Here is a 26,451-nt window from a genome sequence, read left to right on the forward strand (position 1 = left end):
TGAGAACCACGGCATACTGTTCTTGCGGAACTCCCAGGGCTTCCAGGGCACTGACGCGGAAATGTACCTTGTCGTACAACTCGCGGAGCCTGTCGATATTCGTCGAGCTACGTATCGGTGTGAATGCCAGCAGTTGATCGATATGCTCGTTAATGAGCAACTCTGGACGGCCAAAGCGTTGAACGAGGGTGCTCACCGCAACGTCGTAGTTTGCTTCCGAGAGTCGGATGCCCTCGATGGATCGCCTGGCATCACCGATCAAGTACGTCAGCAGGTACTTGAATTTCTCGATTTTTGTCAGCTCGACGTTGTCATGAATGGTCACGCTGTAGTGATCCCAAAAGGGTTGCCACTCGTGCAGAATTCCCGAAAACGCTGGAATCTGAAGTTTCGGAAGGGCGACTGTCCGATGCCGTGACGCAGGCACGATGCGTGATGACGTACCCGTCAGATCATGGGCTGAAGCAGCTGCTGTCCCGCTTTCGCTGGCTACGGGAGCGTTCGGCTGGGCATTTCTGAGAAGAAACCGTGCCCGAGAGACGGCGTACGAAACCTTGCGGTTGTACTCTGCCGCTCCTTCGAGCTCTTGCTCCAGCGTGTCATCATCCGTTGCCTCGGCGATCTTCCCGTTGAGCGCTGTGAGCTCAGCGTCTTGCTGCACGATGTATCCGACGTGGGAGCTAAGGGTCGCCGCGTCGGGAGAGGGCTGCTGCAGCAGGTCGTTCAGCTGGTTGAGAGATCGCGTGACGCCGCTCCTGACAACGCCACGAGTCTTTCGAAGGCGGTCGATCGACGAAGCCATGCGGAGATGCTCCGAAGGGCGATTTCCCGGGTTGATCGGCACCAAAGATGTCGCGGAACCTACCGCGAGTCACGGGCCAGAGCCCTAGACGGAGCGATACGTGTTTCTTTATTGGCTGTCCTCGAACCACTACCCATGATGATAATGCGCCGCGTGCCCCTGCCCGCTTTCCCTCTTCTTCATTTGCAACATATAGCGCGCGGCACAGGCCGGCCTGCGGCCGCTCTCGCTCCGGCGGCTCGGGCGCTCCGATTGCTCGCAGCGCCCTCTGCGCAGCGCTGTGCGTGCATCAGCGGCGCGGACACGCCTTCCCATAGAGAAAGCGCGCGGACGGCAGACTAGCACACATGGAGGAGAGTGGATTAGGCATGGAGGAATCCATGGGATTAGGCTTTGACTTGTCGTACCGAAGCAATGGAGAGTTGGTGGAGCAACGGATTCCGGGATTGATGTACGCGGACGATATAGTGTTGCTGGCAGATAATGCGGAAGACCTTCAAAAACTGGCCGACATTTGTGGTGATGAGGCAACGTACCTAGACGTACATTTTAACCCACAGAAATCTGCAGGTGTTCAACGAGGAAGATCATACAGCACCAATAAGAATTCAACAGGAGGCCATACGATTAGTAAATAAGTACAAATACTTGGGGATCTGGCTTAATGACGGCCAAGCAGCATTGGCCGATAGCCAATCATTGGACGCCCCTTGGCTTCCGATAGCTTGGCCAGACGCCGGCCTGTACGCAAAAGCCATTCGTGGACAACGAGCGCTATACGACCGGCCTTGAGGACACGCATTGGCCGGTGCGCAAAAAATCACACTGGACAGCCGATAGCTTGGCCAGACGCCGGCCTGTACGCAAAAGCCATTCGTGGACAACGAGCGCTATACGACCGGCCTTGAGGACACGCATTGGCCGGTGCGCAAAAAATCACACTGGACAGCGCGCTCATTCAGACGTAATTTTTGATCATAAAATTTTATGAAGAGTAGTAGCCTATATGTGACGCAGGTATTTATGGGTGCCTTTGCGCACGTCTTGGCATGTTCTTGTTAGTTGAATGACCACTCAAGTTCACTCAAAATATTACTGAAGTTTGCGTGTTTTTGAATTTGTTTTCACGCGCAGCGCACAACAAAAAAAGTAGTTCCAAATCATTTTCAAGCTTGTGTCAAGTAGCACATTTAAATAAAAAGTATTGGCAGGTGTAAATGCCGACAGCCTTGCCTGTTGTTGCATATTGTTGCATGAAGTCTCACTGTAGAGCACTCGTGTGCGTTATTTTGCGTGTGTACATGCGCACCCGGCGCGCAAGCAGCACCACTCGAGGGCAGCACTGCGGTCGTTGCCCGCGGCGGTTCCCCAACGCCCCAACATGACGGATTACGACGGTTAGAGCGCGGTGAACAGGCCAAAACCGCCAAAACGCAACAAAAAGTAGTTACCTAAAGAGCCACAGCACCGTGCCACGATACAAAGCATACTTAAACTAAAGTGCAGCTTATTCAAAACAGCGTGAGAGAGAGTGTTAAACGTTCTGTAGGAATTGGTCATTTGTGTGTCCTAACGCAACGGTGAACGTCGAACTACTTCAGCGTTGTGCCTTTGCGCGTTCTTTGAACCCGCGGCGGGGCCCGTGGACGGGCGCGTTGCACCGACGGCTCCGTCTCTTTTGTGGCATTGAAACTGCGGTAGTACTCCTGTACGTGTCTGTGAGGTGCGTTTTGGTGTCGGTGGCTGTGTGAAGTATACCTGACTGGTGTAATAACATCGTTTGCCTGCTACGGCCGCCGCTGAAAACGTAAGTCACCATTTCATTTTTTCGCGGTGCGGGAGTGCTCGCACTCGTTCCCGCCAAAACTTCAGCTGTCGTTTATAACTGGCGCTCGCGAGTGCTGCTTAGTGTTGTTGGTTCTTGCGAAGAAGAAAGTGGTCACATACATGTGCTTCCAATTGTGTGACGCCAGTTCTAGCTATCCTTTTTCCGGCTTTGTGTTTTCCGAACAAGCAGCCGTGCTCCCACTGCAGGTTCACGACGTTCAGCAAGCGTTGAAGCAAGACTCGTGTGCAGTATAAGAGTTGCGGATGTATTAAGCTGGCTTAATTAAACTCTAGCTATTAATGAAGATTTCGTTTCATTATTTTCTTGAGCAACGTAAAGGTATTGTCGAGCGACAAAGTAATTACACTACCGCTGGGCTTCTCCGTCGGTTCCGTCCGCGTCTTGCGCGTCTGACGGGGCAGAAGTGAGCGAAGGCACAACAAAATTTCACAGAACCGCTGGCGTGTTGCTTTGTCTACTGGACTTTTTATATTACCTCTCGCGACAGCAATACGAGTGAAGCCCATTTTCGGTGAAATTCTGGACTGTTGTCTCAAGAACGAGCCAAGTAACTGCTCCCGTAAAACGCAGTATTGAAAAATGAATAGTGCAGTACGTTTTATGTTTCATAGCGAGTGTTAACAAGCTAGAACTTTAGGCTGAATATTTTCACACGGACATGTGGTAAGGCTTGTATAGGTGCTGTATTTAGTAATCAGCGTGAATTGACCATTATAGTGAACTATTTTTTTTTTACTTATTACAGGCGCTACGACGCACAGGTGTTTCCCGTGGACAAGTGGCGGATGCAGCAGTGACAAGCTTTCCAAACTGGGCTATTCTACAATAGTGCTGTTCAACAACATATTGTGATCTTGGCACGTCGGCGAATTACCGGGAATGAGCGTCCTGTTTTCATTTACCTGAATGCTTCTGTTTTGTAGGCATCTCAAGCAGTTAAACGAATGATAATCGGTTCGCGCTTCATGAGCAGCGCTTTTTAAAAATTTTTCTCGACTGTTGTGTTTGTGTTCGTATTCTTGCCACTGTTAAGCCAGGTTTCTCGTATATTTGATGTGCATAATAAAAAAGCTACACAGAGAGACCCGGTGTGTTGTGTTGCTGAATTGTTTTTGGCAAGTCACGTATGTATAATTGCTTCGCAAAGTTGATGCAGTTCGCTTATTGTGCCTCGCGGTCCCATTTCTGTTTTATACATGCCATTGTACAGGAAATTATTTAACGAGTGCGCATTATTTATTTAATGCGCACTCGTTAAATAATTTCCTGTATAATGGCATGTAAAAGCAGAAATCGGGCCGCGAGGCAACTCATAAAATAAGCATTGGCCATAAGGACTGGCCACAAAGCCAAAAATGTGCATGAAAATAGCGTGGGGTCCACCCATTGGCATTATCATGGCAAGATACTTTGCCAAGCGTTGTCCAATATTGGCCTTCCAGGGCTTGGCCAATTGTTGGCTTGTCACCTTTCCCAAACACCAGCCAATATTGGCGGCCGAGGTATTGCCAAGCTCGGACACATTGGCCACTGATGATTTGCCATGCTTGGGCTTGGCAATTTCTGCTGCTTGGGAGGCTACCTGAATGCCCATGAAGAACACCTCAAACTGAAAGGGAGGCGAAATGCAGCAGTAATGAAACATAGAGCACTTTGGGGTTACAATAAGTACGAGGTAGTGCGAGGCATCTGGAAAGGGGTAATGGTGCCGGCGCTCACGTTCTCTAATGCAGTATTATGCTTAAAGTCCGATATCCTGTCGGGACTGGAGGTTAACCAAAAGGCAGTCGGCAGATTAGCACTGGGAGCTCACAGTAAGACTACAAATGAGGCGGTACAAGGCGATATGGGTTGGGCTTCATTTGAGGCGAGGGAAGCGCAAAGTAAGATACGTTTTGAGGAGCGGCTGAGACATTTAGATGAGAAGAACTGGGCAGCCAGAGTGCACAGGTACCTGTACCTTAAAAGTGTGGACACCCAATGGCGGAAGAGGACGCGAAAGCTGGCGACTAAATATACCTTGACCGCGGCAAATAAACAAGGGGGGGGCAGTTAAAAAGCAAGTGAAGGAAACAGAGACGCTCATGTGGAAAGAGAGGATGGAAAAGAAGGGATCGCTGGGAATCTACAAAGCAAGCAAAAAAGAGATCCGGAAAGAGAACTTTTATGACAACAATGAAGGTAGTGCGTTGCTCTTTGAGGCGCGGGCTGGCTGCTTGAGAACTCGAACTTACATGAGCAAATATTCGTCCCAGGATGAGACATGTGTTGTATGTGGCAGGGATAAAGAAACAATCGACCACATAGTAATAGGATGCCAAAAGATTCAGCCGGATAGAATTGGGGGAAAAGTCCTACTTCCTGAGGCACTGGGCTTCGCAATAGATGGAAACATTAACTGGTCAGCAGTAGGTATTACTAAGCAGCGGCTAGAGTATTGGTGGAAAAAAAGCAGGGAAGTCGATAAAATAACATCGCAGCCAGGGGTAGCGGCAGGGCAGAAGTAAAAAGAAATCCGAGTTGAGGGAATTTAAATTCAAACTACTAAGATAGGCTAGATGGCGCACGCCATCACCCCGATTCAAAGAGGAGGCCTTTGATCATCATCATCATCATCGTATAGCAATTTCCGGTGGGACTTCACTACGTAGTACATATAGTGGAGTGTACTCATATAGCATTGTCCTATGGAAAATGGTGTATAGCATCGTCCCCACAGAATAGGCCCCTGTTCTGTGAATAGGCACTGCCACTGCTGCCACTGCCAGTGGCACTGCAATCTTCCCTGTTCTGTGGCACTGCCGCACTGCGGCCCGGGCAAAATTCCATGATGGGCCTCTCCGACGTGCTGGCCGTCGTGTTCGGCCTGTCAGTGTTCAGCGAAGTGGCCTACTACGTCTACGTGAGCGCTACGCGTAAGAAGAAGCGCTCACTGAGCAAGAAAGCACAAGCCCTCGGCAATCAGGTGGGCTGCACGCTGAGCGTGGTTAAACTTGCAAATGATAGCAGCTTGCCGATCATATTGGGAGCGCCGACCGACCGCGACGACAGGGACACTTTTTAGCATCAGCCACAACGAGATTATGCTAGGTTTGCTTCTCCCATGGCTGTTCCAGGCAGTGCGCGCACTGCCGTCAAAAACGATAAAGTACACGCTCGTTTCTTTTTTTCTTTATCCTTTCCTCTTGTCATCGACATACTTCACACTGATACGCAGCCTTCTCAGGGTAACTATGCCGGCATGCTCGGGCATTGTTGTGTAAAAAAAAATTGTAATTTGCTTCCCCAATGCCTCAATGCCGAGGTATCTTCGGTTATCAGGTTGCCGAGGAACGAAGCGCGGATACGTCACCCAAAAGGAATGAAAAAAAAAAAAAAAAAAACTGCGACAGTCGGCCTTTGCTGAAGGTGGTGAGCGAATTCTATGCAACAGCCAAGGGGTGAGGGAGGGCAGCATAATCTCATCTTCGCGAATGAAAGAAAGTGCCACAGAGCAGCGCTCTCGTCTTACTTGCTCGGTGCTCCCGCGATAGCCTTCAAATTGATCCTGACTACGTGAAGTATCAAAAAGCCCGGCCCGTCATTACGTGTGCATTTTCAAGACCGCGTACTGTCTCTCTTTCTCTCATTGGATGTCACTTGGGAGCGCGTGGCATTGCGTACTACCAGAGCGTCGCAGTGACGTTCTGGTAGTACGCAATAAGAACTTTCGCGCAGGCGCAATTCTTGCGGGGCGAAAGTGCACGTACGCGGGCGATGAGAGGTAACTTGTTCATCTTGTTCTCCATCACAACAGTGGAACTCTGAATTTAAGCTTGCAACAACTCAAATATAATATGTTATATCTGAGCTCCTGAATTTGTGCGACACGATCAACCAAAACCGAAGGGGCTGGTTGTTGTAAACACGGCCTTAACTTGCATCGAGTCGCGAATGCATCGTTGCTGCCTGATAACGTGCGCCTATTACGACGTTTTGTCTTGCTGAAAGCTACCTAAGTTGAAGGTTGAGTGAAACCGCCCTTTCTGCATACAGTCACGGAGCTGCTGAGCTGGAACATAGCAACATGTCTGCTGTCCCAGGCAATCTTTTTCCCCGACCAAGGCGTGGCATGCCCCAAGGCGACGTATGACAACTCCGACACGTGTGGCAACCCCAGCTGCTGCTTTCTTCATGGCCCTACGTCACTCCGCACGCTCGTTCACACGCTCACGTCGGCAGAACGGACGCTTGACGTGTGCGTCTACATGATCACCTGCCATGCCCTGGGTGATGCCATCCTGAGCAGCCACCGCCGCGGCCGGGCCATCCGCATCATCACTGAGGCCGAGGGCGACGACACGCCGGGCTCCCAGATTGGCAGGCTACGTGCGGCTGGTATGGGAGCACATCTCTCTATCTGTCTCACACCATGTGCGAAGGCATTAATAAGGGGCTGGGTGACAGTCCACTGCTATTGTGAAGCTGCTTGTTTTTGTGAAGAGCACAACAAAGTACCTCTGTCGCTTACAAGGGGTGGGGCTGCGATTGCATTTCCTTGTTGCTCAGAAGGATGCAAAGGGTTTTTGAATTTCTTGAGCTTCAGTGTGTAAGGGATGCTTTGGGAAAGAACAAGGTGTTGCAAATAAACTTTATGCCCTCCCACCTGTGCTTGGGGAAAATGCTGGCTGCAGGATGTCACTTCCCGATCTCCCACTTCATGAAACTATAGTGTGGGTCATTTCTGCACTCCTTTTTTCGTCAGCCCTTTGCATACCCAACGGGAAAATCCTGTCAGTGGAACCACACGGAGCAGTGCCAAATGTCTTTTCAGCTTGGCATGTACAGAGGGCAACACACTTGTCTATAACACAGGTTTCGTACTTATAGCTTGCCTCAGCCGAACAGCATTTGAAGAAAACTATTTTGTCATTCTGAAGTCTTAACCATATATTTTGACCTCAACGTTTTTTGTGAAAAGTTTGAGTCCGCTGGTCTCAGAGGTAACTAGTTGAAGTTGAACTCAGTGTTATAGGCAAGGGTGTTGCGCACCGTACTAGTGTATGCCATTGCATTTGTAGGCAGTATACCAAGCCAGTCATGGTGGAAGCAAGCATTTTAGAATTCAGGGCGTCTCGAGACACTTTGGAGCTTATAAGTAGAAAAACTGTGCGTAAAAGACAGGACTAGGACAAAAGGGACAGGACGGGCCCTTTTTCCTAGTCCTGTCTTTTACGCGCCGTTTTTCTACTTAAAAGATGCAGCACACAACTTGCTGTACTGAGACTCTGGAGCAGCAGAATTGGCACTGCAGCTAGATTGTACTGGTTTGTGTTGGGAGCACAGGACACGAAAAGCTCATGCATGAAGGTAGATATAAGATAGCTCATTGGTTTTGCCTCTTCCATCTGTTTTGTCATTAGCCCCTTTTTTTGTTTCTTTTATGCTGGTTTATAAGCCTGTTCACTAGCCAGCATAACCAGTGCCCGGAGCGTAGTGGCACGGGGTTGCCGATAGCCAACTGGTGCATTGTCCAGAGTGGGCAATGTGACCACGAGCCCAAACTAGGGCCTCTCCTCATGAATTGCCCACACAGGGAGCATTTGTCTACATCGCCTTATGTGACCTGAGGGCACAGAGTGCCATAACCGGAGCCCTTGCTTCCCTGTGGTGGTGCATGCAGGCATTCCCGTGCGGGTGAACAAGCACTCGTCGTTCCTGATGCACCACAAGTTTGCCCTGGTGGACCGGGAAGTGCTGATCAGTGGATCCTTCAACTGGACCCGCCAGGCCATCACAGGTGCGCTCTGCTGGTGGAGGGCTCCCACTTGGGGATGACACACTGCGCTACTCTGCCATGAGCTGCAGCCGAGTGTGGTGAGTGCACTCGCACTCGTGAGTGGTGAGAGCACTCGTGAGTGGGGAGTGGGGCTCACCGCAAGCGGAACTCGCAATCGCGAGTGTTTTTTTTATTATTATTTATTTACTCATACTGTTGGCCGGTGAGGCCGATACAGGGTGGGGTTACAAAATTCTTGTTATAACATATAAGTGTGCATAAGCACGCACAAAAGCAAACACATAATCGTGCATGCCTATATTATTGCACAAACAATGCAAACAAATAATGCCAAACAAACGCAAAAAAATGCAGACAAGCGAATGAGTACAATAAAGAAATCTGCATATACTACATATACATATACACACACGTGTGCAAACATTCATTCTGCACTGCTAACAACGTAGGTTAGGTTCATTTGTACTTGGGCTCGCAAGAAGGCGGTTCTCCAATTCCGAAGCAGTCCGAGATAGAACGACAGATTCTGGTAATGCGTTCCAGTGACATATTGTACGTGGAAAAAAAGAATGTGCGTAAGTGTTGATGCGGAGTTGTGGGACCGTGAAAGCGCGGCTATTTGTATTTCGCATGTCTCTAACTTGTCTCGGAATTAGGTATTGGGTTGATTGTATTTTAAAGGCATTCTGGGTAAGTAGAAAGAAAAACTTCTGGCACGCATGAGTGCGGCGATCTGCTAGTGTTGGCAAGTTATGAATTTCAAGCATATTTGAGACAGACTCAGTGCGGGAGTAACGTGATAATATGAACCGAGCCGCCTTTCTTTGCACTTTTTCAAGCTTATCAATTAAACCTTTATGATGCGGATCCCAGATGATGCTAGCGTATTCTAATGTTGGCCTGACAATTGTTAGATAGGCAGATAGCTTCACCGATGGGGGGGCCAATTTTAGTTTGCTACGCAGAAGCCAGAGCTTTTTTTCGGCAGCTGAACAAACATTAGTAATATGAGAAGCCCAACTTAGGTCATTGTTAATAGTCGCACCCAAATATTTTACTGCGTTGACTATGCTTATCTCGCCAGTTTTTAGTGTATATGGGAAATTATGGACATTTGTGGTTTTGTTATTAACATGTAAAGCAACCGTTTTTTCTTTATTTAGTTTCATTTCCCAACATTCACACCACTTTTCAATCGATGCAAGAGCTTTGCTAAGTTGCGCGTGGTCGTTGCTGTCATTAATTTCCCGGTATATTAGACAGTCGTCTGCAAAAAAAGACGTACAGTAATTGTCTCATATGTGTCAGAAGCAATATCATTTATATATGTTAGAAAAAGGATGGGACCCAGAACTGACCCCTGCGGGACCCCAGAGGTAACTTCTAGCTCGCGAGATTTGATGCCATGCAGGGGTGGAACTGCTGCGCCAATGCGCCATTGTGCGCCAATTTGCCCTGCTGCGCCAAGCTGCGCAGAAACGGTAATTTGCGTGATTATTGTCCATTGAGAGCATACAACGCCAAATTTAGCTGAGTCTTGTCGTCGTCCGGGCAACACTGAGCGCTGGCAAATGTAACAGCGCAGGTGGTCTGGGAGGGACACAAAGCAGCGCCAGTTGAGGTTACGCAGGGACTGAGACAGGGCTGTCCTCTGTCGCCTCTCCTCTTCATGCTATATGTTGGGGGGGTGATAGGACGCCTTGAGGGATCCGGCCAGGGCTTCAGGCTGGAACATAAGGAGGGTGGCCAGACAGTGGGGGTGAACATTCCGGCGCTGGTGTACGCGAAGGATTTTGCGGTCCTTGCTGGTTCCCCGCGGGAACTGCAACAACTGCTGGACACCTCTGCCATGGGCATGACCGAGCGCCACCTTGTTTTTAACCCAGCCAAGTGTGTCGTGATGGCTTGGGGTGTGGGGGCACAGCGGACAGCCCCCACCTGGCGCCTGCAGGGAGCCACAATCCACTTGGTCCCAACGGCGAAATACCTGGGCGTGAGGCTGACCACTGGGACCAGTTGCTACCTCGCCGAGCATGAGAGTAAGCTCAAGGCAAGGGCATCCCGCAGTAAGGGCATGCTGGTCCGCCAGTCTCTGTGGTCGTTCAACAGGTAAGAGGTGACCAGGGCACTATGGAAGTTGGTCACCGTGCCGGGCATCACATACGGGAACGCCATGCTCTGTCTGTCCTCGGGCACCCGCGAGTTCCTGGAACGGTGCCAGCGATGGGTGGGGCGACTGGCACTGGGCACCCATGGGCAGTGTACGACGGAGGCGGTGCAGGGGAACATGGGGTGGTCCACTTTCGCAGCGAGAGAAGCAGTGGCGAAGGCGAGCTACGAGAACAGGTTGCTTCGCTTGCCTGTCACAAACGTGGCTCGTCAGACACTCCTGCACACCATCTACGCCAGCCAGCCAATGAGGTGGATGAAGAGGACCAGAGCACTTCGTAACCGCTTCGAACTGCCAGCGGTGACACTCGTCACGGGGAACCCGTCGAGGGAGGTGGTTCGGGCCCAGGTGCAGCGGTCCGAGAAGGCAGAGTGGCGGGGTCTGGCGACAGCGAAGCCGTCTCTGGAGGTGTACTGCACCCACAAGGAGGACATTCGCCGGGAGACACTGTTTGACAACTCCAGGGGCAGCGGCCTGCTTGCGGAGGCGAGGGGCGGGGTGTTGCGCACTCGAGTGTGGCGGGCGCGCTTCACGGCGGGCCTGTCGACGACTTGCGCCCTCTGCGGAAGCGCCGAAGAGACTATTGCGCACGTGGTTGTCAACTGCCGACACATCCTCCCCGCCGCCCGCACCACAGCCGTACATGTCGCGCTTGGCTTCGCCGAAGAGACAACCGAGACAGAGCGTGGGGAGGTAGTTGAGGTGACAAAGAGGCGCCTGGAACACTGGTGGTCTCACGGTGCTCTGCGCCCCACATAATGTGGAAACTGCGTTTTTTTTTGGGGGGGGCTTTGCCGGGTGAGACGCGGCGACCCGCTGCAAAGGGTACAGCCACAATTGCCATCGCCATCGGCAATAGACGCAGCCGCATCCATAGCCACGGCAGTTCGGTGCACTCGTGGTGCTCGTGGTTCCCTCGTGGAGATTATCGCCTTGTTGTTATCGCCGCGGCTTTCCCGGAAGGCTGTCACCAGCATGAGTAAAAGTACTTTGAACAGTTGTCTAGTGATATAACTTGAGGCATGGCCTCTGGAATTTGCAGCTGCTAGAAGTAAGACGAACGATGCCTTCGCACATCCTTCGCATCAGTAGTTTTTTTTTTGTTATTATTATTGTGCGAGTATGCAGTTACTGTGGTGACTGAAATCTAATTTTTCGGGACCTGCACGAACCGAGAACTGCGAAGCCGCTGCGCGCGTGGGCTATTGTACAATACTGAGCGCATGCGCACGACGACGCGAGCTTTCGTGCGAAGGGCTCTTCTACGATACTGAGCGCATGCGCACGCTCCTCTAGAGTGTCGCGGCGGCCGCTATAACTTTCCTTTCCGCTGTCGATTTCGACAGCTGTGCAACATGTGCGCACTAACGTTCCTCGGTGGGAGTTTTCGGCGCGCACGAACCCCGAACATACGGCCAGTAACAACAGCTCCACTGTAAATAACTGCCCTTTTGCATCAGAAGTTCATTTGAAGCCGAATTTTTCGCGCTGCTTTAATGAAAAAAGTGGTGTGGAGCTAAAACAGTTGCGTGCAGCGCACTACACAGCCGCCGTACTCGTTCGCACGCCGACGAGGCCCGACTCGACCGCGAAAGCGAGCATCTTGATGGGATGCCGTGCCCGCTTTCGCCTTCGCGTCTACCACGAAATGAAGCGTCGTGAAATCGCCGTCTTCGTTCGCTGCCTGCCTTTGCCTGCCTATGATGCCTGCCTTCTCGGTCGACGCGGCAGCGGCAGCTTGCTGCGAATATGGTATAATATTGTACGGCGCCCGTCTTCGTGTTGGGACGGCGGCCTATCGGCGGGAGACGATACGGGCTCGGCGAGCGCCGCGCGGGTAGGGCACGTTCACGACTCCTGATTTCACGGTTGTGGCGGCAGCGGGGCGGCGCACTGCACGCGATTGTTTTAGCTCGAAACTACTTTACCAAAAAATTTAAAAAGCAGCCGCTGTTAGTAGCATAGTGTTGATTATTATACAAATAAAAGCCAAAAAGTCACTACATTTAAAGGAATTGGAAAAAGCAGGTTTCAGTCCTGAGTAAAGGGTAATATCAAGGTGCCAGCTGCTATTCGATTTATTGCGCTCCTTCTAAATAATTCTAGCCAATTCTATTTTTCATGCAGTTTTTGGATTAGTTGCTCTTAAAAGTGCGCTCAGCCCATTATTTAAGGCCATCAGTGTGCTCCAAAAGTGCTCCGAAATAGCCTCTAAATTGCTCCAAACCTGCTCCAAAATGGGATTTTTCAGCTCCAAAGCTGCTCCAAAATAAGACTATTTCTGCTCCCATGCCTGCTCCAAAAAGCTAGACCCTGCTTCCACCCCTGTGCCATGTACCTCTACAAATTGAGTCCTTCCTGAAAGATAAGCGGTTATCCACTTTACTGCAGTGCAGTTAATTCCTAATTGTATTAATTTGTGGATTAGGTGATCGTGTGGTACCCTGTCAAATGCTTTTGACATATCTAAAAATATTGCATCAATTTGCTTTTTATTATTTAGGCCTAGTGAAAAGTCATTTATTACCTCGGTAAGTTGTGTGATCGTCGAAAGCTTTTGACGGAAGCCATGTTGATGTTTAAAGAAGGCACCAGTGTTTTCGAGATACATAGCAATGGATTTTGATATTATATGTTCAAAAAGCTTACAACACACGCAGGTTAGTGAAATGGGCCTATAGTTTTCAATTTTGTGGCAGTCACCTGACTTATGCACCGGGACAACTTTTGCCACCAGCCATTCTTTCGGCACCGAAAATTGGTAAAGCGTTGCGGAAAAAATGATTTCGAGATACCGAGCAACCCACTCTGCATATCTCTGCAAGAATGCACTTGGTATGCCATCCGGCCCGACAGACTTTTTATTATTGATGTTTAGTAGAAGCGATACGATACTTTCGTAGCTTATCTCGACCTCAGGCATGTCTGACATACATGAAAAGCTTAATGTTGATGCGCAGCCGTTGAGCTTCGATTCTTGTGAGAATACAGATTAGAGGTATTTGTTGTAACAAGACGCCATTGTCACATAGTCAGATATTAACTCGTTAACAACATTTTTCTGTGCTTTCTCAGTTTGTGATAGATGACGCCAAAACTGTTGAGGGCAAGATTTCATAAAATTCGTTAGCGTGTCTTCATAATATTTTTGTTTAGCTTCTTTAAGCTGGGTTTTTATTAACGAAGAAAGCTCAGTTATCTTTTGGCGATTCCTTAGTGGTTTCCTTCTTAGACGCCTTATTTTACACTTAAGGTGTATGAGCTGACGAGTAATCCATGGGTTTTGTTTGTTTCTTACTTTCTTCCGTACAGGCACAAACGCCCTGACGCAGTCAGGCACAAACGCTATCCAAGTGAAAGGCTAGGTAATCAATAATACTCGTGTCATCTGCATTTTGAAAGTCCGGAACATACGCGATACTTTTTTTAACTTTTGGTTGTACATCAGTCTTCAGTAGAACAGAGACAAGTTTATGGTCAGACACTCCGTTTTCTAATACAACATCATAATCCGCGAAACGGCCATCAAGAAATACTAAATCAAGTACAGATTGCGCAACTTCTGTTACCCGTGTGCTGTCTTTTACGATTTTGCGTTAGTTCATGACAGAAAGCCAAATCGAGAAGAAGTTCGCTACCTGCCCGTTGGTAGGAACTAATGCTAGGTGTGTCCCAATTTATTTGTGGCAAGTTGAAATCTCCAGCCAGTATCAGTCGCTGGTTGCGCGTTTTAGCGCTATCCAAATACTTCTGAAGTTGCACGAGGTACTCGACTGGAGAGTTAGGCGGTCTGTATATTGCACCTAGTAAAATGAGCATGTTTCCAAAGTTAATTTGACACCAAGCGCTTTCGTGTTTGGGATGCCGGGTAACTGGATGAATTAGATATTTTCTTTAAGTAATATCGCCACTCCACCTCCTCTAGATCCACGATCCGTACGTATTACATTATAACCCGGCGGTACCAGCTCGCTGTCGAGAATTTCCGGCCGTAACCACGTTTCAGTAACCACAACTACCGTATTTACCTGATTCTAACGCGCACTTTTTTTCCGAAAAAATCGGCGGAAAAATCGCATGCGCGTTAGAATCGGATACAAAACCGAAACTGCCGAAACAGCGGAAATTTCCTCCAACCCATCGCCATCGCCATCTCAAGATGGCGCCAAAGCTTTTAGCAACAATTTTTCGGACGCAGCAAGCCTAGGCGCCTACGCTTTTCTATCTGCGTTCACACAAATCGTCAAATCGTTTCACTTGCGCGCTTGATAACAGCAATGGCAGCAGCGGCTCCCATGCGTTCAAAACGAGCGGTCGGCTGAAGCGTGCACCTCTGGAGAAGCTCTCGGGATGGGCGTGCGAGGCGTGGGCCACGATCCCATCGACCATGGTTGAACGTTCGTTCAGAAGTGTGCCATCGTGAACGCGCTTGAAGGCACCGAGGACGAGATGTTGTGGCCAGCGGAGAGCGACGAGGAGTGAGATGAGTGAGATTACTTCGGGAAATAAATCACCCGTTTCTCTCGCATTCTTTGTCTGGGTCACAAAGTCCCGTGCGCGTTACAATCGGAGGTGCAAGCTTTTTCGGATTTTTTGCCAGGAAAATCGGCTGCGCGTTAGAATCGGGGGCGCGTTAGAATCGGGTAATTACGGTATGTGCGGATCATGACTGAGTAGCACATGCTCTATTTCTGTAGTTTTGTTTACCACACTTCTTGCATTAAAATTGACAAGCCTCAGATTTGTTGACCGTGGGACGGGATCGGGTCAATCTTCGTCTGATGCGGGAACATCTTTTTTGACACGGCGAATTTTCACTCGAGTGTCCTTAGTAAAGTCCCAGCAGTACAGATCATTTTCGATGAGTAGCTTATCACACTCTAGGCACACTTTCTTTCCCTCCTCTTTTTCTTGCAATGCAGATTGCCAGAGAAGCTTGCGCTTGCGCAAAGTGTCCTTAGAATAGTCATCAGCAACAGACAAACCCGTACCTTTTAATTTTTTACAGTTCGAAAAAATTTTATGCTTTTCCTTGTAATCGTAAAGCCTTAGAATGACTGGACGTGGTCGTACGTTCTCTCCAGGAACTGATTTCCGGTGTGTTTTTCCAATCCAGTGGATTCGTTCAAGTGATGTTATAGTGACACCAAGTTTTTGCTCAAAAATTTCTGTTATAACCTTCCGGTTGAGGTCACCGGGTTTCTTTTTTGCTCTCTGGAATACCGAAGACTATCAGGTTATTCCGCCTACATCTATCCTCTAAATTAATCAGTCTTTCTTCGTGTTTTTCGAAGGCTTTGTTCATATCGCTAACTGTCTTTTGCAACTTAGTTATACTATTTGCTTGGTTTCTGCAAAGATCCATGACTTCTTCTAACTTCTGAAGCCTGTCATTTAGTTTCCCAAGGTCTGATTGTATGGCTTTCTGCCCGTCACAAAGCTCTTTCAGCAGCACCTTTGTATCGGGCCCAGGGTTTACTTCGACATCCCCTGCCAGCAGCAAACACAAAGATGCAAACATGGAAAATAGCACTCGTGGGCACGGCAGCACTACAATAAAGCGATCATCGTTCTTATAGCCGTATGAACAGCAATAACCAACCTGTTCAAAGACGAAGAGCAGTTTGTCAGCACGCATTGCTTGCCGAGTGCTGTCGTGCCCCCTGAAGATTCCTGGTGAAGGAGGGGTGTTTATATACTCCGTCGATGTCTTGGTCCCGCCATGGTTACCGCCATGGTTACTGGTGTCGAGAGGGTCTCTGATGCAGGGGCACATGGCAACGTAAGCTGCGTCAGCAGCCGGCGCAGCCAGGCACCTTTCTTCCACGCTTGTTTGGTAGCATGCGCACGCAAGTAGGACCTGTTCAAAGACGAAGAGCAGTTTGTCAGCACGCATTGCTTGCCAAGTGCGAGGGAGTGCAAGTGCTGGGCACGAGTGGAGAGCGCATACCTGCCAGGTTTCCCGAATTTTCCGGGAGACTCCCATATTTTCATGGTTTTGTACGATTGTACGACCGAAACAAAAATCTCCCGAAAACGCACCTGTCTTCGGCTTAATCCTTTTCTTAGTATGGCCACAATGCGCCGGAGGTATACCTGACAATCCAACCCAACACCAGTTGGCATCGTTATCAGTGAAGTGCTTAAAAAGCCTAGTCGGCCATGCGCAGACGGTGAACCTGTTCATCCCATTGTTAGTTTACTGTTTATAGAAAGGCAGCGCCGCCACCGCTTTCATTTACGCACGAGCACGGCAGTTCTGAAGATTTAGCAAGTCTCCAGTGGTGTAGCTTGTTGTTAGTTTCGACGAAACAACAAAACAGTTCAGTTCCTGCTGTTTTGTATTGCACTTGCTGTACTATTTCCAGGACTTTCTGAAAAGGGCGGCGTTAGCAACGTCGAACATTTAAGTGGTGTAGCTTGTTGGTAGTTTGGGCGAAGAAACAGTTCATTTCCTGCTATCGTGTAAGTAAATAAAAAAAAGTGTGTGTAAAGTTACCTATTCTGCAGGGTTCGCACAGGGCCTTGAAAACCTTGAAAACCCTTGAATTTAGAAGTGTCAATTTCAGGGCCTGGAAAGTCCTGGAATTTTTAAATGGTCCTTGAATACCCTTGATTTTTCTGGAGAGAATCAATGGCCCTGCCTTTTCACAAGAATTTAAAGTGTTTTTCATGGATTTTAGGTGTTAACAAATGTAAAGAAACATTGTAACAATCAAGTTTCAGTGTATTGCGTGAAATTACAAGTTTGGTGGATTTTCATTATTACAAGGCAACATTGGGAGCAGGCACTTGTCAATCCAATCCATATCATGATACAATCCAGTGAAAGCCAGCTTCTGTTCTCTATCTTGCATCTTTCATCTAGTCTGTGCCTCATACGCCTCCATCTACGTTTGCTTTTACGTGCAAATGGTGGACGTGCACATAGTTCATCCTGCCTTGAAGCAACACTTGCTCCAGCTGATGCTCTTGCTGACAAAACAGGAGATGCAGGCAACATGAACTAAGTTTTGAAATCAAATAGTCTCAGAAAAACACAAAGAAAAAAGAAAAACCTGTAAATACCAGCCATGAAATAAAAAAAATAAAGCTGGGGGAGCATTCACGAACCCGTTAGCGCCTATCTAAATGTGCACTAATGTGCTTAGGAATTGGGCAATAACGGAATTTTGCATTGTGTTGAAAAAGTTGTAAATAATCCCAAATAAAACATTAGATGGGGGACTTGGAATTGTGTTTTCTGGTCCTTGAAAGTCCTTGAAAACCCTTGAATTTTTGCTTTTGAAGCCTGTATGAACCCTGTTCTGTTGTTGCTACTACCCCCCCCTCCCCGCCTTCCCCCGCCCCCGGTAAGATCTCCCTAATGCCATCTCGGCGAATCTGGCAGGTATGGAGAGCGTGAGCGCAAGTGAGTGCGAGTAGTAAGAGCGGAGTGGCGAGCGTGAGTGTGAGTGAGAGGTCGCGGGTTCGATTCCCGGCCGCGGCGGTCGCTTTTCTGATGGAGGCGAAAAGCAAAAACGCCCGTGTGTGCGAGATTTCGGCGCACGATAAAGATCCCCAGGTGGTCAAAATTAATCCGGAGCCCTCCACTACGGCGCGCCTCATCGCCTCCGCTGCGTCGGCGCGTTAAACCCTACAATCAATCAGTGTGAGTGAGAGCGCGAGTGCGAGTGAGTGCTTTAGTATAAATATATTTTTTTGAGTGAGTGTGAGTGAGTGGCATCCAGTTTTGCCAAGCTATGCCAACTGGTCACCCCCTTCCCCCCCCCCCCCCCCCCCCCCCCCCCTGTTTCTTTTCATGCTTGAGTTCTAGATATTGTATTTCCAGGTTCTTATCTCGGTTTTCATTTGATTCGCCTTGGCCAAGAGGGTGTGCTGTCATCCCCAGCTGCATAATGGAAACTAGTCAATGGTGTCGGCCATGCCAAAATTTTATAGGCCACAAAAAAAATTCAAACACAAGCTTCTGAAATGTATTTGCCAGCGAGCTTTTGAAAACACCTCCCTTTCTTATTGTCAAAAAATATTTTGGTCACTCTTGAATGTTGTGCCGTTGCTGTGAATTCCTTGCAGCCAGAACCTTTTGGCCTAGCCTAGAATTTTGCCAATGACTGTACATGCCCTTTCATCATTATCATCATCATCTTTATTTCTACGTGCCCACCAACAGCCAATGGCCTTAAGCGGTGGTGCACAGGATGAAAAACAAAATTTGATGCAAACACAAGCAATTTAAATATGTAGCCTGAAACAAGGAAAAATAAATACTAGAAGGAGAAAAAAAGAAAAATGCGATCAGTGCACTTCAGTCAAAGCAAGCTTAAACAAATGCAAATTGTACTGCTGCTTATTGTACCTTTGTACTGCTGCACGTGGTGCCGAGGGCTGGCGACGGGTGGCCGTGCAGTCTACACTGGTAGTTGGGACGGGAGGGATAAGATGTGTACATTTGGGGCTAAAGAATGGATTCAGGTGACAAAGTGGCTGGGGGAGGGGGAGGGTTCTGCAGTTGACACCAGAAGGTGGCTGCTGATGATGATGATGGTGTTAGTCGCAACCCTCTGTCCCTGTCCTGTCCTGCGCAGGCAACCACGAGAACCTGCTGATAACGGCCGAGCCAGATGTGGTGGACCTGTACGTGAAAGAGTTTGCTCACCTGTGGAAGCTGTTCAAGCCACGCCCCTTCCGAGTCCCGGATGTTGCAACTGGCGAGAGCGAAGAGCCCTGGTGACCCCCACCGTCTTGTTGGGGGGTCTGTCCAAGTGCATTCCCAGTATATCTAGCATTGTTCCAATTTGTACATAGCACTCATCGCATCGGTATGGGCAGGGGTTCTGTTACGCCAGCACCTTCCTGCTGCTGTGTCAAGTAATAAAGTGGTAACTGCACAGAAAGTTGGGCGAGTTGATAGCTGTCCATCTTGGTGAGGAATAGTGCAAACAATGCATTTCTTCCTCTGTATTTTGACTGTTTGCACCATTCCCTACCAAAATAATTGATTGATTGATTGTAGGGTTTAACGTGCCGACGCAACGCGGGCGATGAGGCGCGCCGTAGTGGAGGGCTCCGGATTAATTTTGACCACCTGGGGATCTTTAACATGCGCCAAAATCTCGAAATAGAGTAGTAGTCTTGAGTAAGGGTGCACAGGGCAGTTTTGAGACAGGACGGACAAAAGATGTGTGTAGTCAAAGCAATTTCCTTGTGTGCACGAAACTTGCCCTTGCGCACATTTTATTTGTTTTGCATAAATTAGGCCACATTAGCAGTTTTCTTCTCCGACCAGGAAACTTGCGTAATGCTGCGTGTTGTGCAGCAAAGCTTAAACGTGGGCGCTTTGCAGCAAAGCCAGCTCCCCCTTGTGATTTGATGCTGGCATGGAGAGTAGGTGCCGTACCAGAGGAGTCAGTTCTTGCTGTACAACAAGGCCTCTGTGTTGCCCACACGTGAGAATTACTGGGAGGAGCCATTGCAGACCTTGTGATTGGTTGTATAATGGCCCATCTTTTTGCACAAACTGTGAGGAGGGCACTCAATGGTCCCGAGACTTTAATTCATGACGGTTGTGTCACCACATGTGTGGTTGGAAGGTGGAGGTACGATTTCAAGAGCCGATGTAGACCTTGAAATGCTTCAGCAACATCATTTGTACATCAGCTTAACCCCACTTCTCATTTTGAAGTAGCCTTGAATTGAAGGCCACTCGCATGGGTATCCAGTTCTGTGATTGGAAACAAAGGAGGGAACATGTTGAAAATGACAAGACACAGGACGATAGCAAAAGGACACACAAAGAACATTGTGTGTTCTCTTGCTATCGTCCTGTGTCTTGTCGATTGCACTGTGGTTCAGCATGCATCACCAACTCGCTCAAGTTTTCACATTTCAGAGGGGGAGGGGGGGGTGGGGTGGCCTTCAAACTGCATTCATTCAACAGCCTATACAGGTCAGAAAAAGAAAGGGTGCCTTTTACCTCGTAATAGTTGCTACAGTTACCACTAACGAGCACGTCACCACCCACATAAGGCAAAGGCAAAGCGATGGAACGGAATATAGATCTGGGATCAGAGGGAAAAGGACCTGTGGTTTAGGCTGAAGATATGTGCAGACTCATGGTGGGCTTTTGTTGAGATCCAGGAATTATAGTCAGAACGTTACAGTGCATAATGAAAATAAATTCCAGACCTGCTACAGTGGCTACAGTGTGCTGCTGAACCCGAGGACGCTTGTTTGATCCCAGCCAGAGTGGCAGCCGTTTTTCTAATGGAAGTGAAAAACAAAAATGTCTGCGCTCGTGTCAAGGTTCAGTGTACATTAAATATTCTCAATCTAGCGATGAGCAGTTCGTTGCTCCTTTCTACATAGTGCACCAAAGATGTAAATCACAGAGATTGGGGTGGAATACCTCACCCATGCATGCACGTCACCTTAAAAACATGTCACCTCAAGAACAATGTGACCTCGCAGGGTCAACACTGCCCACTGGCGCTTTCCTCCTGAAGTGGCAGTCTCACTTTGTGGAATTGGGAGCATCTAGTGGAAGCTTAGAAGTGAACTAGTTATAACTAGATCACCAGGTCATAGAAAAGGTTGATGCAACACTCAGTGCACTGTAAATATCGCCGCAAATCATGCATTGAGTTTGTTTATGTTTTGTTTTTACTGCCCGGCTGTGCCGGGTTGTGTTATCTGTCCCAAGTGAAGCGCGTATTGCTTTCTCTCTTATGTCGCACGGGTTATTTCATTTGATAAGGAGAATGTTTCGCCTTAACGTCACTAGCCTAGAATAGTCTTCTTTGATCCACAGTGTTCTCGATCTAATTCGATGGTTCGAGAAACACCCGCGCCGAAAGACAAATGCCCGCAGAGCAGACACCGCGGCATTCGATTCGCCGGCACTCGCTTGTGCGCGTCACTTTGTTGACTGCTGCTTCGCCGCCTGTGTATTCTTTGAGTGGTTAGGGGAGCCCAAGTTCGCTCCAATAAACTTGCATTTCCTTCAAGACTTCTGCGTCATCTTTGGCTACGCAACAATATCACGTACACCATTTTGTTCTTTTAGTCCATGAGCAGTTCATTGTTAGCTTTTGTTAGATTATTAGGTCAATGTTTGTCTCTTGACTGTTGTGTTGGAAGAGGCTTGTATTGTATGGAACACAACAAATATAAGAAAACCACCATAGGCACTAGCTGTGAACTCTAATTTTATTGGAGCAACTCTTAGCATATATTGTGCAGGCACATACAATAAAAATATGTAGCGACGGCATTCTCATCATCTTCACCAGCGTGACAATCATCATGAGCACTATCCGCCAGCTCGCGCCTAGAACAGATTCAGCACACCTTGGGAATGGCACCCTCGTTCTACGCGCCTCGTCCTGTCCATGGCACAGCCAACGCAACTGCAATAAACGTGGGCTCAGCCTCACCGCCTCGTTGGCCGCCTGCAAATATTCAAAAATTAACATGGCGGGAGCATTCAGCACTTGTTGGTTTCCAAAAATGTCAAAAATACAATGTCTTTTCATCTTACGTTTGCTACAAGACATGTCACTTCTTTTTTTTTTTTCATATTTTTAATGTTTCCGTTGTGGTAGTCAAATGGCCGCAATGTTTGCATTGTACATTTTTCGCTCTCCATCTCTTATGCACAGTGTGTTTGCTTTTAGGCCGTTTTGTGTGCATGTGTGCGTGCGTGCGTGTGTGTGTCCCGCACACGGCTTATAAATTATAGATTCTTGGATTTTAAGACAATATATCCTCTATGTGTGTAGTTGTCTAGATGGCGCACTAAACAGATCCTCGCATAGTAGATGTGTCTGGCATATGGTGGCTGGAACACGTACCTAGAGAGGCTACTTCTGAAACGTGCACAGTTTTAATTATGGCATTATACGAGCAGGCTGTTATGATGTAAGGCAACAGTGTGAGATAATCTAACAGTTTTGGGGAGCTTGATTTCTGGTTTAATGCACTCACGTGAGTTGAACCGATTCACTGGTAAAAAATTTTATTGCAATTATTGCGTTAGTCGATTAATCGGTAGGGTAATCTATCAGTCGCCCACCTCTAGCTTTCTTTACAATGGGTGGTTGATACCATCGACGTCCTTGTAATGGCTGTCCAACCTATCCGGTAGCAAGGAACCGAGGGATGTATGCTTTGTTTTGCTTGTCCTCTTTTTATTTCATGAAGATATCCTGTTACGCGTATGTTGTTTAGGTAGTGTCATGGAGTTTCTAAAGGAGAAAATCCACATTTCCAGGGTTGCTCTGGTTTAGTAATTACTCAATCAACAGAAGCAGCTTCTTGTGATACGTTTTCATGCACTGTATACCCCACATATGTATATTCAACAAAACTGGTCTTATTTGTCACATGCAATGAATATGTGCCGTGCTTTGCTCTTTGGAGTTTTATGCCATAAATTTTGGTGCAACGCTCCTATTTCTGAGAAACTGGCATCACACTAGAGAGGCCGCTCTGATAGGCGGCCTTCTAGTGTTCTAGGTGGCCGTCCTGATACCATATGATGGCAGAAGAGCCATCACGTGTTATTTTTCATATTTCGCTGGGTTTCTATTATCAGTTAGAATAAATGAGTACGCAATTAGTTCGGCGCTGAAAATACTGCCGTTAGATGGCCCTCGTGGGTACCTGCAAGTGCCTCATTGACTTTTTAATGATTAGGAGAGGACTTCTCGAGTTAGATAATTAATTACAATTAATTAATGAAGTATCATTAGCCAAAAAGTTAGTTTTGCTCTTTTTCAAAATCTTGGTGCATGGCAGCTGGGAGAGAGAGAGAGAGTTGCTTTATTAGAAGAGAAACGAAAGTTGATGGTGACAAGGGGCATAGCGTAGAGGACTGCGGAGCACACCATTGCATTGTAAATTCGTAGTGCCCAAGTGTGTGAGCACCCACGCCCCTTGGCCAAGAGTTGACGGATGGCTTTCAGGACACGACTGGACTGGGACACCCTGTATATAGGTCGTGGGGGGGAGGGAGCTGAACCCACACTCCCTCCCTCTTCCCCCCGGGAAAATGAAAACTTTCCGCTTATGGCTCTTCATGTCCTGCAGTGCAGATAATGTGGTGGGACTGATTTGGGTGTTTTTAGCTCTAGTTTCTGAGCCGCTTGTGAATTCTGGCATTATTAACTGATATTCTGCACATCATTTTTGGAGAGAAAGAGAGAGAGATGAAACTTCTTTATTGAGCCAGGTGTAGGTTATTGTGCCGTCACGGATTGGTAGGGCCTCTTGACCAGCAGGAGTTGATCATGCAATAGGGAGCTGGACTGCAGTATCTCCCGCTGCTCAGGGGTAGGGAAAGTAAAAGCGGCAATCAGTGACGACTGGAACGTTTTCGTTTGTGTGCTGCCCGTACCAAGGAGTACAGAGCCCGTTTCGACTTCGTCACGAGTGGTATGTGTTAGCGTGAGGCACTTCATGGTCGACTATGACTAAGGAGGCATTGTTCCCACTGTAGAAAGCAGGATTGGTTTTGATGACATTTTAATGTGTAGCATTCTTTGTCGAGTACCCCCACAGCCAGTACCACGTAAACGCCCTGCATTTCCACAAAAATGCAGATTTCGTTGAAGTTCCACCTTTAATCGTTATAATAATGTAAATGCAGGTAATTGGGCGGACAGAATTTTGAAAACCCAAAAAACTTGGCTGTAAAGAACTACTCTGGACAAGTGGCATAAGAATGCTACTCATTAGCAGAAAATTCTCTGAATTCCTGCATTTTTTTTTTGTTGTTTTCTAGTTGTTTTCGTAAGAAGGCCACTGTGGCACCTCTTCCCCTCGAGCCGGAGGGGTCCATGTGCGTCTTGAGGTGGGGGAGTGCCTTCAGTCTTGTTTGTACTTCTCTCTACTCAGGTCCTCTTTGTCGATAATGGAGTCCCTGTCCCTGTCCTCCGCCTGTCCCTGTGCCCTCTCGTCGTCCCTCATTTATGTTGTGCTTCGAACGGTCTTGCAATGGAATACCAACTTGCCCAGAAGTCTGCCTTAATCAGATAATGGAGTGCACTCTTCGCAGAATACCATGCCCGCATTTGTTTTTCAGCCGCACGAGATCTTACAAACTGTGCGGCAAAATGCTTAGTAAGTGTTAGGGAGGTGGAAGGTTTGAAGACAATTGCTGCTGCTGATGATTACTGTGATGATGGTGATTTTTAACTTTAAGATCAGCTTCTGTTTGATTCCATTTGTTTTCCTGCTACTCAGATTATTCTCCATTTATTCTCCTGCTACACACCAACCTTCTGCCTTTTTTCCCCTGCATTTTGTGATTCTATACCCAAGAGTGCGCTGTCGTGTTTTCTTTTGACGTCTGCATAGTTTTTTCACAGAGGTTGACTCTGGCTTATCCAGCTGAGACATTGATCAAACAACATTTATTTTAGCAACACAGCTTTTTATCCACTTGAAACATATTGTAATAATTAAGGCTAATGTTTTGTCATGCAAGAGCTATTGCATCCTCTGCAAAGCACTCCAAATGCTCTAGCAAGCGCCCTCATGTGTGGTGCAATCGATGTCGTGAACAAAATTATGGTAAGAAAATCATTTACTCCCCCTTAACAAGTCGCATTGAGCTTATCACTTGGGACCAGTCATACCAGTTTAGGAACCATAACTTGTCTAATTGGGCCAAGACTATAGCCCCTGACACCCCCTCCTGGGGCACCTACACTGTACTGGACAAGTCAACTGCCTGGTGCACTACTCCATGGGCAGGCTCCTCCTGGAGAGGCTTAGGATTGACTGCACTCAGGGACATCAGTCACTGTGCAGCATTAAGTCATCAATCACAAATCATATCCTCGTTCGACCCATTTAAAAAAATCTGCACCCCCCATTTTACACCGAAAGGCAGATGCATTGAGCTATGGCATTAGTAGAAAAATTTCCCCCAGCCCGAGTGACCCTCTATGTGGTGCGGCAGATATCGGCATAAAGAGTCATTTTTCCTCCCCACCATCTCTAGCCACCCTCACTCTTCCTACCTGACACCCACATGTCGCTGAAGAGAGGCAGCAATCGCACTGGCATTAAACCAAAGGGTCACACCGGAAATCGTACTTCTTTTGGATTTGAGAACGGCTGCACCAAACTTTGCCAGAGGGCTCATTTCGGCTCCAGCACACAAAATTCTCAATTCGTCATCCCACACGGTCGAACTCCAATGGTTCCCGGCTCACCAGATAGAGCCGGGTCACCCAGGCTCTACCTTCCATAGAGCCAGATCGAACAGGGACAGTCTCCTGCCTTCAGAGAGCTCACCGAGCCTCCGCCATCTTCCCCCACCCACACATCCCTCACTCTGGAAAGGGAACACCGCTGGCGTTAAAACGCACGCCCTGCAGAGCCTTCCTGCGCCACATCCGCACTCTGTCCCCACTGTGGTGAAAGGGCCACAGGGTCCAATGCCAAATGTGGGATTGTGCAGAGGACCCATTCACTCCCATCAATCCCCGTGCCCAGGGGATGGAGGCGTGGGGCCGCTCGGACCCAAGCTCCACAAAGTGCTCGTGAGTCAAGCGGCTGAAGTTGTCGCGCCCACCACCCCTATTCCTTTCTGGCAATAAAAGTTATTTCTCTCTCTCTCTCTTTCTCTCACATCGTCAAACCACGCGCCTGCCGGCCCGATGGTCCGCTTTCTCCTTTGGTGTCACAAAACAAACACTGCTCAGTACCAGTACCAATGGCCCTCTGCATTGCAGCGCCATCTATCACTGTCGAAAAGGAACAATACCAAACCCATTGGAGACCATCAGAATAGACAGTTGTAGTACTCAATAGGAACACTAGACCTCCAGGAAACGAAACTT

At 48.2% G+C, this 26,451-nt stretch overlaps 1 protein-coding gene across 2 annotated transcripts; it reads left to right on the top strand.

Annotated features, from left to right (window-relative positions):
* The first annotated feature begins 5,312 nt into the window (after window positions 1-5,312).
* Window positions 5,313-20,378, top strand: LOC144161502 (uncharacterized). Of its 2 annotated transcripts, none has more exons than XM_077692166.1 (4): window positions 5,313-5,616; window positions 6,734-7,028; window positions 8,314-8,430; window positions 19,189-20,378. In XM_077692166.1, the coding sequence occupies exons 1-4, from the start codon at window positions 5,479-5,481 to the stop codon at window positions 19,332-19,334; spliced, it is 696 nt and encodes a 231-aa protein (XP_077548292.1). In that variant the 5' UTR covers window positions 5,313-5,478; the 3' UTR covers window positions 19,335-20,378. The 2 variants fall into 2 exon arrangements, with proteins under 2 accessions (XP_077548292.1, XP_077548294.1); XM_077692168.1 differs by having other exon boundaries at window positions 8,314-8,507; window positions 19,189-19,328.
* Window positions 20,379-26,451: the final 6,073 nt, after the last annotated feature.

Source organism: Haemaphysalis longicornis, unplaced genomic scaffold (assembly GCF_048455015.1).
Source record: "Haemaphysalis longicornis isolate Haplotype H1 unplaced genomic scaffold, Haemaphysalis longicornis Haplotype H1 scaffold_119, whole genome shotgun sequence".
Classification (NCBI taxonomy): Eukaryota; Metazoa; Arthropoda; class Arachnida; order Ixodida; family Ixodidae; genus Haemaphysalis; species Haemaphysalis longicornis.

What these genes read in the sequence shown, in the direction of transcription:
- LOC144161502 (XM_077692166.1), top strand. Translation starts at nt 5,479, where the DNA reads ATGATGGGCCTCTCCGACGTGCTGGCCGTCGTGTTCGGCCTGTCAGTG. An exon ending in CACAAGCCCTCGGCAATCAG is followed by an intron (nt 5,617 to 6,733) that starts GTGGGCTGCACG and finishes CTGCTGTCCCAG; the next exon opens with GCAATCTTTTTCCCCGACCA. An exon ending in GACCCGCCAGGCCATCACAG is followed by an intron (nt 8,431 to 19,188) that starts GTGCGCTCTGCT and finishes TGTCCTGCGCAG; the next exon opens with GCAACCACGAGAACCTGCTG.